General features: G+C 41.8%; 1 protein-coding gene across 1 annotated transcript; it reads right to left on the reverse strand.

The window, feature by feature from the left end:
- Positions 1-7260: 7260 nt before the first annotated feature.
- eve (segmentation protein even-skipped) lies at positions 7261-10721 on the reverse strand. The gene is made up of 3 exons (XM_017907717.1): positions 10574-10721; positions 9061-9251; positions 7261-8013 (listed from the first exon to the last, which is right to left on the reverse strand). The coding sequence occupies exons 1-3, from the start codon at positions 10719-10721 to the stop codon at positions 7261-7263; spliced, it is 1092 nt and encodes a 363-aa protein (XP_017763206.1).
- Between the last annotated feature and the right edge of the window lie 2086 nt (positions 10722-12807).

Consider the following 12807-nt stretch of genomic DNA (forward strand, 5'->3'; position numbering starts at 1 on the left):
GTGGAAATTCGACGACTTGGTCTACCGCATTGGTCAGAGCGGTAGACCTCCGTTCGTCCTTGCGTGTTTGCGGATTGTGTCGAGAAATTAAGAGAAAATGTGGCTTCTCTACGCGAGACTGCAGAAGTTGCGGGCTGAGGGTACAATCGAGGTCGTAAATTTTTTCCAAAAATCCTGCCTGTACGAGGGGTTTATGCGTTTATACATTTATACTCTCGCCGTTCACGACTGCAACCATGCCGTACCTTTTTGATTTTGTACCACCTAATCGGTCTTCAGGAGCGCATCTATCCACCTCGTTTCAGAATTCTTCGTCAATTGCCTCTTCTTCGTTTCCAGCAAATTTTAACGAACCACAATGATAATAGAAATAATAAAATAGAGTAATAAAATAATAATAGTAACCTGTGTTTGAAATGATTGAAATAAGGAATCGAATATTGTCTGTGCAATGTCAGGAATATTATTTTAATATTATTTTATAATTTCTCAAAGAAGATAGAGTTTCGATGAATAATTATTTTCCTCGATCAATCTATGAAGGCATCGAAGATATTTTCAAGAACGAAATTCCATCCGTAGTGGTACGTCCCTGTCTTTTTGACTAGTCCACAATGGACTCCCAAGGGTAGGTTTTGGTAGAAATTACCGCGTTTTGCAGTCAACCAAGAAAGGTCCGCGCCGATGGCCATAGGGTGACGAAAAGTCTTCGCAGCAGTAAATCTTCGGATGGTTTTATTTTGGTTTATTATCTACCGTACCTTTTCCGTTTCTCTGCTCCTCTCTTTCTCGCACCTCGGTTTTCCTGATTTCCCGAGGACCAGTGACACCGTAATATTGCCTATGCCTCGTGAGAGGCAAACGAAAACAAGGAGAGATCACAGAGTAGCTACCCCCGACTCGATTTTTCCCCTTTATGCGCCTATACTAACCGCCCTGTACCCCGTTTCTCGACTTTCAAAAGTCGTTTCCGAAGTTTCGGTACAAATTCATTGCTTTACAACTTGTCTCTGTGTTCCACGGATGTCTCTTCTTTTCGATTGTTTTCGAAGGGTGTGTTTTTTAGATTGGGTGCAAAATATCGCTTGGAATTCAGAGATTCAGACCAGAAATGATAGTTCCAAGTGATACGATTTTTGGTACTAGAATTATGAAGCCAGTCAAAATGAAAAGATACTCGATTACTTCCATCCTTTCATTTTAATTATTATTATTCGTACCATTATTGCTACTATAGCTAAAATTTGACATTAATAGATAAATTTTTACCTTCCTAAATTAACTTCAGTATAGTATGTAATTTTTATTAATTTGCTTAATTTAATTATAACTATAACTTTCAAAAGTGAAAGATGATACGAAAGATTGATATTATCTTCTTCTTTTCAGACTAGACGTCAACTCCATTTTCCCACAGGACACCGATAGTACATCGATTAGTTGCCGAAATTAATTCCCACAGTCGACGGTACGGGTGTCGATAATCGATCGACAGAAGTTCATCGAATGGTCGTAGCCGAATCAGCGGAGAGAAACTTGAAAGGATCGGTCACGCATCGTATCGAGGATCAGGTCGAAACTAATACGGCACAGTTATTTATTGGCACCCGCCACGCATTAGGATTCGCCATGCTGTCGTTTATGAGGGAAATATCATACCAGAGAGATCGAACTGTCGATTAGAATCGCAGATCTCTCGCGTGAAATTGATTCGAGAAATTATCCCAGACCTATCTCATATCGTTTCTCGACACTCTCTCATATTTCGATGCAGATTCCACGATTTCAGCTCCAAAAATATGGAAATAGTTCATACCCTCTTTCGATATCGAAGAAACATGTGTTTCACATCTCACGATTCGTTTCGCACGGCATACTCGAACTTTTTGTCAATTTTTTCCAGACATCCCATCGCGTGGATACTCTATAGCTTTGCCTCTATGATTACTCGTTACAATATTTACAGTAGGTCAGGGTTTTTTCCTTGTTTTACAGGGAAAAAACGCAACATGGTTGATGGTCGTAAAATCGAGCGAATATTTTTCCGGCGTTGCGAAAAGCGTGAACAGTGGAATAAGTTCCTCGTGCTTTACAAAATTCTCGCGACCCGCAGCGGTACTATTTTTTCTGGGTCAAAAAACTGCGCACAACGGCGACCCTGTTAGGGAAAAAACGGTACAAAAACTGGGACAAAAACCGGGCCCTTCGTGATGGTACGGGGTGGAAGCTTCCTCGAGTTGCGTGAAAAAAAATTCACGGTAGAAAGGGTTAACTTCTTCGAATGAACGCTAACTGGATGCTTCATGGTCCTCGTAAAGGCGCCCCGTTTTTCTTCCACCTCTGCAGAAAAAACCAACGATGCACCCAAATCGTTCGGTTTGTACCATTTATGGCATAACCGGCTGTATAACGCGCCCAATGGCTCCTGTTGCCTAACAGACTTCTATGGGGGTCTCCGACCCCCAGTCGAATCATCGTAGCGATTTCCAATCTTTTTCCTTTTTAATATTCCATACACTTTTTTATCGTAATGTAATTTCGATCAATTTAGATTTAAATATTCCAAACGAAACAGGGCAAACTTGTCGATGAATCGCACATCCTCCGATTTCAAAGAGACGAAGTTTCGTTGTAATAATGTCGAAGGCTTTTTACAAATACCTCGAAAAGTAAGGCAGAATATTCTATATACACGCGGGGAGAAGTTATTTAAAATGTCGATTCCTACAAAGTATTAAAAGATCATCGAAATTGGAGTATAAACAGAAATCTAATTGTAAGTACTACTTTTATATCGACTGGAAGGAAATTTATGATAGATAGTATGAGATTGAAAATATTTTTATAAAAATATTTACTTACCGAATGATAAGTTTGATGGATCTCTTTTCAGTGCCGACTCCTAGCGATGGACTCCGGAGGAAAAGGTGGGCCTCTCGTCATGGTTCGATCACGGCCAGGGGGCCAAACATGCCCCTTTTTGTGAGAGACGCCACAGGACGTCCCGCGGGGTGCTACGCCTCCACGCTTTCACGGCTAACAGGGAGCTCCTTTCAGCAGTTTTGACTTTTCAATTAGCCACAGGTTCGCCTTCACCCAAATATTGTGCCTAATGTCCCTTCGTCACGCACCTCCCCGTGAATCTTCCAGAAAGCCCCGTTCCAGTGCAACGAGCTTCGACGCTTCCAAGCGATGACACCTTTTTGCGCTGATTCGTGACGTTCTGGATCCTCTGGAACCTGAAAATACCATTAGATTTATAAGATGAGAGGATTTTATTGACGTCCAGTTGAAGATAAAGTTTATATCATGGTAAATTAATTTCTAGAATCAGATTGTCCCTAGTTAAGCATTGGTTGATGATCAACTCGAGGAAAGTTAAGATTAATTTTTGTTAAAATAGAAACCTAGGTCTATCATGCATACTCATTTATTTTCATTATACCAGATCTATATTATACTCTGATCCTGAATACAAATATTTAGGATCCTATTATAAGTCTTAGTTTCAGCATTAGATCATTCCTCCTGTATGCTTTTTTTATTTCCTATATGATTTATTTTAGTTTATAATTGCAGGATCCATCTTCCATCACGAACAATCTTCCATGGGATCTAGAATCTCGTCTTAGGAAAAATTCGATTCTCCATGGAAACCTCTCACCAGCATCCTCTGTTTGCCAAACAAGTCCAGCGAAAACGTTTCATCCAGACTTTGAACAGTTTTTTCCCGGCTATGTCCATGGCGCGTGAAATTCGAAATTCGATTCGCAAGGGATACGTTCGCCTGCACGGGGGTCCTGTGTTTCGGTGTAGCTCGTGCGGACATGTAACATCGTGGATCGCAGCTACGGGAGGTCTATGGAGACGTGACCAAAAGCTGTCAACATTTCTTTACGGCGATGAGACAAACTCGATCACGGTTTAAACCCGCCTCAGAAATTCCGGTTTCCCTTTTCTTCCGTCGGGACAAAAAAGATCCGGTCTCTGAAACGCTTCCTGCGGTTGCAACAAGACCCATCGAAGCCACTTACGACCGACGATAACGAAACATCCGTAACCGTGAGTATTCTCTAACATTTACTAACATTTACGTTGTTTCTCGTCCCTCTAGATCTCCTGACAAACCGTGACTTGAAAATTGGAAAGTCTCACAATTAGTTCCAATCCAGAGAATTGGCTAAACCTCTACGAGTAACTCGATTACAAATTGAATTTGGGAAAAATTGTTGAAATCATCAGGTTCATAGAAATTCATTTAGGTTTAAGTTAGGTTTTGTATTCTATATTTTACAAGATGAATTTAGCGAGATGAAACATACAGTATAATTTAAGATAAAGTATACTTTAGAATTATGAATTATGAAATTTAAAGATTCTGTATGTTTCATATAAAAAGGAATTGTGGTATGTTTTATATAAAATACCTCGAAACTTGGTATATATAGAAGCCTCGTAAATAACGCGTTATTATCGCTATCTGAAGCTGGGAGCTATTGTATGCTTATTATCTTGACGCAGGAAGACTACTCGCAATCTACCCCTCGGACAATACTGTAAATAGATTGTTAGGAAACAGCCGTCTAAACGGCACCTAATGGCTCGTCAGATAAGATAATGCAATTCCACGATCGACTGTGATTCCTCGAAAGATGGCCACCATCTAAAACTGGGGGTGACGACCTGAACCGGGGGTTCTCGACGTAATTTGGCAGGGGCGAGCTTGTATATTGGGGGATGATCCTTGTATCGAAGGTATAAATTGGATATTAATATTTGATGAACTCGCTTGGTAGGAGAGGAAGAAAATGATCGATCTTGTGATAGGGGTTGATTTCTATTCACGAACCTTCGTCTTCTCAATTTTTTCCCTTTTTCCCCTTTCTTTTCTATCTTTCTTAGAAATCATATCTTATATTATCTTTCCTTTTTCTTTTAGAAATCGTGGAATACAAGTTAAAACCCTGTATAATATCAAAGGACAAAGTGTTTCTCGAACAAAGGGCAACAAGAAATAGCTTGGAAGTGAAAGAGCGACGAAAAAATATCGGATGAGAAAATGCAAAGCGTTAATAGTTACCCCTGTGACTACTTGACGGTCGAAAAAGGCTAAACGCTTTACAGGAACAAGTTTTCGGGTAGATAATATAACGCTTAGTTTATAATTTCCTCACGGAACCCCGTACCTCCATTCGGCTGATAGTCTTCTTCCGAAATTTTTTCGATGATTTTTTTACGGGCCACCAACAAAACGACTCGTTTTATATTTATGACGGTAGATCAGCGTGGTGATTTTTCCTAACTCCACCCGCCATGCTTCGCAGGCTAGAGATTTTATGATTTTACGAGTGGCAGGTATCTCGTCTCATTGCAGCTGCCAATGCAATATTCGATCTTGCATTCGTGTAATTGTCAGCTCGAATCGTTATCTATCAAGGAATAAAAATATATTTATAAAATATCAACAATCGCAAAAATAATTCAAGTGATAAAATTAAACGAAATACACTGAACGTTAATAGACTGAAGAGAAATTAGAATCGTCAGACTTCCGAGAGCGCAGAAACCATACTGCCAGGTCGAGGACATGTTTGCGCACCCCAGTGCGGTACCCCGCAAAGCACACAATTCGTCGACGTCAAATAAAGGGAACGGGAGGGTCGTGGGTGGTGTAGACTCATAGTTAAACCTCAATGGGTTGTTGAGCTGGTGGCGTTTATACGGAATTATCTCGTTTCCCCGTCAGAATCGTTCGAAGAGTTAATTGCCTATTGCACCCCCTAGAAGGGTGCAGACGATAGCTCGAAATCGGATGTACTCGTACTATCTGTGATTTATATCTATTCAACGTGTTCCACGTATTTCCTAGAGCCGTTTCTAAAAGTCATTAACCGTTGGTCTTCTTATGGGGGTTGAATCAACCCTTAATTCTATCTCATCGTATACGCCTCATATTTGGTTCGAAATTTATCTTGCCGCATGTATTAACAGGTGCTTAGTTGGTTGTATCTATAACAGAATTTAATTATAGGGAATGAGAATCTGTATAAATTGGAAAATCGATTATCTCGCGAAGAAAAATTAAAATTAAAATTCAAATCGAATTCACGAGTTGCCCAATTATCTCTACCTCGAATAAATGTATAGAAATCGCGAGGAGGATCGAGGGTGTTACTAAGGTTGACAAGATGAGAGGAATAAGTATGATGGATTTGAAAGTCGATGGATGTTGTCTCAGAAGATCTAATGGTACAGGGGTGCATTCAGACCTCGCAGACTGAGCTTCATGGAAGTAGCACTCTGCTCGTTAATAAGTAGGAAAGAAGTAAACGAAATAAATGTCGATCATTCGTTATCATTTCTCTTATTATTTTACTATGAACAAATTTATTAATATTTGATATATTTCATATACTTCGGTAACAATTTTGCGAAATGATTTTCTGATATCGTTAGAAATTGGAAATATTCATGCACTTCAAGTGAATAATAGCCATTCGATAGGGGAATGTTTCGGTGAAAGTTAAAGCCAGATTTGTATTAGTTTATCGTTCATATATATAATATTTATTTCTCCCCTCTCTCTTTCTATATATACACATATATATATAAAAAGACATTTTATATATATATTTATATATATATAACTGTATCTCTTTACGTAGACACTTAGGTACTTAAGCATAAATATCGACAATCTAACCGTAAGATTCCCGCAAGAACCATCGTGGAACGTCCTACTGGATCTTCCGCGTTTCTACAAACTCGTAGATAATGGTCATAATAAATTACTTTAAACTCTATACTGTACAACGTTACACGCTAAGTCTCTAATAACACCCAAGCGTTTATCTATTTACATTACAGACACTACTATACAAAAGTCGCACAGCGATTCATTATCGTTATTAACAGGTACAAGTTCTTTACAATCAATCGACGATATTTACACCCCGGACGCTATCAGCCTCGGTCCCATTGGCAGTCGGGCCGATCCCTATTCTCTAAGTCTACTATGATAAAATACACTTTTGTACAGTTTCACGGTTTCACCTAAGAAACTTTTACAGCCCTCTGGACACCTTTCGAACATTCAAAACGTAGCAAAGATACATCATAGATATACTATATCAACCGATATGCACACCCTACAGTCAGCCTCGACAATGTCGAAAACATCTTCATATATAGCGATACCCACTTCATCCGTCTCTCGGATTCGATCAAAGTTAACCAGCTTTGCTCGATTTCCCATCACCCTTACGCTCTCTCGGATATATCGTTCTTATACGGCTGGAACAGTTTCGGTGGTTCGATCTTGGTCGGCGTGGACACGATACCGTTGTACGAATTCTTCCCTTCGAACCCGCTGATCGCCTGGATACTAGTGGGTAGGCCAGCGATGCTGATCCCTGTCGGTAGCTTGATCTGAGGGGTTGGATGGGTGCTGGGTGGCGGGGTGGTCTTGTCGTGTATCTGCTGGCCGTTTCCGGCGTGATGCGGGTGATGTGGCTGCGTCCCGACGCAGTCGCAGTCGCTCGACGCGTCCGAATGAGCAGGACTGAGCTCGGGTAGCAAGGTCGGTCTGTAGGTGGTCGACGCGCTCGTGGGTGGGCTGTTCACCTGGAAGGCGGTGTTGCCTACCGTAGGAACGCCCAGGCCTGATAGATGTAGGGGTTGGAGCGAAGGGTGAGGCTGAAGGAGATGAGGGTGCGCCGGGTAAGCTGCTGCTGTGCGCGGATGCGGCCGATGAAGGGACGACGCGCTTGTCGTGGGCACTGCACCGGGATATGGCGTGTATCTGGCCGCGTAATAGACTGCAGCTGCAGCTGCGGGGTAGTTCGGGGCCAGGTGGGTCGGTGGCAGACCCGGAGCGCCGTGGTACGGGGGTGGTGGCAGTGTCACCGTGGCTGCCAACAGGGTGGCTAGCGTTGGGTCCGTGTACATGGCGTACGGCCACGGCATCGCCATCCTCTGACGTTTGTCCTTCATGCGACGGTTTTGAAACCAGACCTACAATTCGAGACAAGGTTACGGATTAGATTTCGACGTCGCTTATCGTACAGGTTGAACGGGGAACGTGGTAGAAGGAGGTTAGGTTTGGGTTCGAATGTTGTGACGTAAGGTGTAAGAGGTGTGTAGATTTGGAATAGACGTTACGAGAGATAGGAAGAGATCGGAGGTATAGAGGCTGACCGGTGCCTAACGTTTCTACCATTTAACACCTCGATCATTTCCATCGGTAGGCGGTTTTATAGCTATTGTGCGGCCCAGGCAGCGCGAGATGAGAAATTAAGGGATCCATTAAAGTCAAAGGTAACCCGGGAAAACCGCTAATTAAAGTGCTTAACACCTCGAACCGGATCGACCGGTCGTGGTCGAAAGAAATTAAGAAGTCACGGAAAAAGGATCAAGGGGATCGAAGCAAACCAAAGACCAAGAAGCTTTTGTTTGCTTTTCGTGATTGACTGTTTGCTCGGTCGTCGGAGAAACAGAGAAAGAGAGACAGAGAAAGAGAGAGGGAGAGAAAAAAGAAAAAGAATCGGCAGAGAACTCTGGCGAGCCGTCTCCTCCTCTTCCCGAGCTATAATCGCCAATCAAACATGGCGGTCCGTGTAAAAACGACCGACGTTCTCATTCATGGAGCCCGGGTAAAAACTCTTAATTGCCTTGATTAAGTATTCGTCGCGTTGGGCCTACCATTCGCACGAAGCATCGACGGAAATATTCCCTATTATTTCGTGTTTGCTGAACGAATGAAAGAAATTTTACTATTTCGAGCGAAGGCACGTTTGACGAAATTGCGTAAGAAGGAATGGAACGGTCTTCAAGGCGTTTCCCTGTATACCTTCGTCGCTGTCGATTACCGACATTAATTAAACACACCAAGGTGTTAATAGAATACTTTTCTACGCGTAGGCCGGAAGATGAGCTCATTGTTTACTGAACTTTATTGCGATACGTTTGCTTATCCTCGATAAATACAGTGTCGTAATGGCATGCGGAGAGGATGAAACGATTTGTCTAATTGTTCGTTCAATAATTAAAGTCTCTAAGCACCTTGATCGTGGATTCCGGCAGCTGTAAGTCTTTGGCTAATTCGCATCTCCTGGGCCTGGTCACGTAATTCTCTCTGTGAAATTCTTTCTCCAATCGCGACAACTGTTCCCTCGTAAACGCTGTCCTGTATCTCTTCACGTTCGGGTCCATGAAGGATAACGACTGTTGCTGTTGCTGCGAAGGCGACGAATCTGCGAACAAACAACGACATTCCTCGTTAACTCGGAATCACGGTTCACTCAAAGAGTTAATAATAATAACATTTCCTCGCAATTTTTCTAAACCCAAAAATTCGTAGAGATCTGAATCGATTCCTGCGATTAAAAGCAGTTAAGGGAAAAGGGAAGAATTTTCCACAGACTAGCCGGGTCAAGTTGTCTCGAAACGCGGACGTCATACATCTCTGCACCGGGTCGGTGGTTCGACACGCTATAATCTGTCTCGGAGAAAATCGGTATTGTCGCGGAGAAGGCTCGTTCCTGTTTTCGCGATGCGGTTACACACCGTCGCCTCTGGAAGCAGCGGGTGATCGCGTTTAGAATCGTGTAAACGGTAAAGAAAAGGACCAAGAAGCTGAAAGGATCTCGAAGGGTCGCTGGACCTCACCTGGACTCCTTTTCGGAGACCCGAATTTTCTCTTTAATCGACTAACGAAAAATCTAATTTCCTACTGCTCTGACTAAACGCCAATCAGCGAACCGATTACGAATACCGTTTGCCAAAGAATTTGAAACAACGTCCATGTGACTGAGGGATTAACGACTTAAAAAATGAAGGCGATGAGAAAAGAGGAATATTTTATTTCGACGTGTATTTGGGGAGCTATTAACGTCTTTTTGAAAGAGGAACAAAGGCAAGGGGTACCAGGGAAAATTTCGCGACTATGGACGACCGATTCCGGAACCCCTGGCAATAAACTGATCTTTCGGAACGAGCTTTCGGTAATCAGGGAGCAACCATAAAATAATTACCGCAATAAACCGCGAGGACGCTTTTCCATGAAGGGCTTGGACCATTTTCTTCGAGCTTTATTTATTTTCACGACCGTCCCACGCTGAATGGACGTTACCCTGCTGGAGTCTAGAGGACGGCCTAATGTTCATCGGCACCCCAACAACGGACAATCAATTGGATTAACCTTTCGAGTAATTAACGCCCTAACTATTCTACTCGCTTGTTATTGCCTATTTATTCTTCGGGAACACGAGTCTAGCGCGAGTTTCATCCACTCTACGTGGTTCCAGTTCTCCGAAAACCCGTTCCCTTCATACCTCTCTGTTTATTTATCGGCGATACCCTATTCCCGTTAATAGTCCACTTTAAAACCCAACTTTCAAAACTGACCCGAACTTTTTAACGAGCTGACAATTAATTGCAAGCTCCCACGCGAATCTCTCGATATACGTAGAGGAATATCGGAAGTAAATATGAGGTAAATGATCTCGCAAGGTTGCAATCTTCCGACGAGATGAAGCTTGGTAAAGGAAACTCGCGAAAAGCGTTGGACACTCACCTTTTTCTGGCGTCTTCGGCATGTTTCCCGGCGGCGGACTATGCGGAGGGCTGAGCTGATACTGCGGAGGCACAAGATCCACCACGATCGTCTCTTCCTCCCTCTGATCCCTTTGTTGATCCTCGAAATTCCTCTGATAGCCTTGCATACTGTCCACTTTCCTGCCGTCGTCGGCCGCAAACGTATTATTCCACTTGTTCCTCTTGTTTCTCCAAACACCACTGTTCACACTGTCTTCTTTCTCGCGAGTTTGTCTCGTCGCCGCCACTGTTTCATAAGGGTTATTTTCCTTTTAACGCGAAACAACCCCTAGTTACTACGAACTGATCCTTCTGTTACCGTCCAACGGAACTCCAGCAAGAGATGCTAACGTGTAACTGAAAGGACCAACCAGTGAAACAGCAATTTATACAACCTTGCCAATCCGCCGAGCAACCATCGTTCGGTCACGCTCCCCGATTGGTCGGTGCCTTGTGCATCGGGCTCTCATTGGCCCAGCGGACTCGTGGCTCTGCCTATTTTCTCCCGTTAAACCCCGCTCTCGACCCCTCTGCGCGAAGATGCATTTTTCTCGAGATGAGCCAACAGCATCAGCTTATGCATGCAAGCTCGCGGAAATTATCTGTCGTTATTTCCTCGCGCAAATTCGGTCGAATTGGCCCTCTGTGAACTTCCGCGCGCTGATGAACTTCAATTTTGCACAGCGAACCTCTATTTCCCTCTACCTTTTCCCTTCGCATTACCGAGCACAACTTCCGCGTGGAAAAAGTTCCAGCGTCGTTCCGGAAGCTGCTGGACCCGCTCGATCGAAATTTTAACGGTGTACTTAATTTTTGTTCAGAATTTTTAGGCAATAGCGATTTGGATAGGCTTGGAATTTTAGTGGATGACGTTTGGTGGTTGTTGGGTTTGAAGGTATTTAATTTTGGATATGGGATTGTGATCGTGAAGAATTCTTTGTTATTTGGAAATATGTGTGACAGAAGTAGGCATTTAGTGCAATTATACAGTGAATTTTGGTGTTCCAGGGATACTGTATTAATTTGAATCGTTTCATACAGCGTGTCGAGGAATTTCTTCAAGATTCTAGGAATCTCATTGCATACCCTGAAAATAAAAATTGTATAATGATATCTACGAAACTTAATTTACTTGTATATAACATAGTCAAGTTATAGTAATGGATGGAATATTTAGAAATAATATTTTAATTCATAATCGATAGGTGTGAATGTTTCACCTGAATGAAAGAACACGTTGAGACGTTCTTGCGAAAGAATAAATAATAAAGTTTCGTGTGTTGCTATATCTTTTATGTTTATTTAAGTAATATATTTTTCATCATTCTTCTAATGTGTCTACAAAAGGGAAATTAATTTTCGCTTGTTTAATAATATAGAATTTTTAGAAAAGGAAACAGTTATTTGATCTCTAAACTTATTAGTCGCTTGTTATAATTATTTTTCGTTTCCAAGATTATTTTATTTGAACATTTTAGGGTCTTTTCATCGTTTGCAAAATACTCGATCTCGGTTGACATACGTAGTTATTTCTAATCAGTGCGAAAGCATGCCAAGCTGAGACTGCTGGAAAAAATATCCAAACGGCTGCAGCTATTGTAACAAGCATGCCTGAAGATGGCAAATTTTTCTCTAAGAGACCCTGCAATAACGCCATAAAAAGCAAGGAACTCCGGTTTCTACCACTATTACGGTGTTTTCTTCAAGCACGACTGTCCTCGTAAAAACTTTGCTCTATTTTAAACGACCGTACGATTGTAAAAATTGCATCGTTCCGTTCTTCTGTTCCTCTTCCCGAGCGCATGCAAACGAAGTCCCGTGAACCATTTATTTCGTCCAACGAAACTTTCATAGGAACGTCAGCAACGTTAGGTAAAACGAAATAAAAACTTGTTACTTTTAGCGGTAATAATCTCATTTTTTAACTGCCCATGAAAAATTATTATTTAGATGTTTGTAACTAGATCGGAGTTTTCCTGTGACAGTAATAATTCCACTTTCTGACTTGAATGAAGATATTATCATTTACTTAAATTGGATTCTTGATATAGTAAAATCGGAGTTTTCCTGTGACAGTAATAATTCCACTTTCTGACTTGAATGAAGGTATTATCATTTACTTAAATTGGATTCTTGATATAGTAACAATAACTACACTTTAAAATTTATGAAAATATTATTATTTATTAAATTTCAGTCGTTATATTATAGTAA

The sequence above is a fragment of the Eufriesea mexicana genome, unplaced genomic scaffold, assembly GCF_001483705.2.
Source record: "Eufriesea mexicana isolate 0111107269 unplaced genomic scaffold, ASM148370v2 scaffold8839, whole genome shotgun sequence".
Taxonomy (NCBI): domain Eukaryota; kingdom Metazoa; phylum Arthropoda; class Insecta; order Hymenoptera; family Apidae; genus Eufriesea; species Eufriesea mexicana.

What these genes read in the sequence shown, in the direction of transcription:
- eve (XM_017907717.1), bottom strand. Translation starts at nt 10,721, where the DNA reads ATGCAAGGCTATCAGAGGAATTTCGAGGATCAACAAAGGGATCAGAGG. An exon ending in GCCGAAGACGCCAGAAAAAG is followed by an intron (nt 9,252 to 10,573) that starts GTGAGTGTCCAA and finishes GTTTGTTCGCAG; the next exon opens with ATTCGTCGCCTTCGCAGCAA. An exon ending in TGCCGGAATCCACGATCAAG is followed by an intron (nt 8,014 to 9,060) that starts GTGCTTAGAGAC and finishes CTCGAATTGTAG; the next exon opens with GTCTGGTTTCAAAACCGTCG.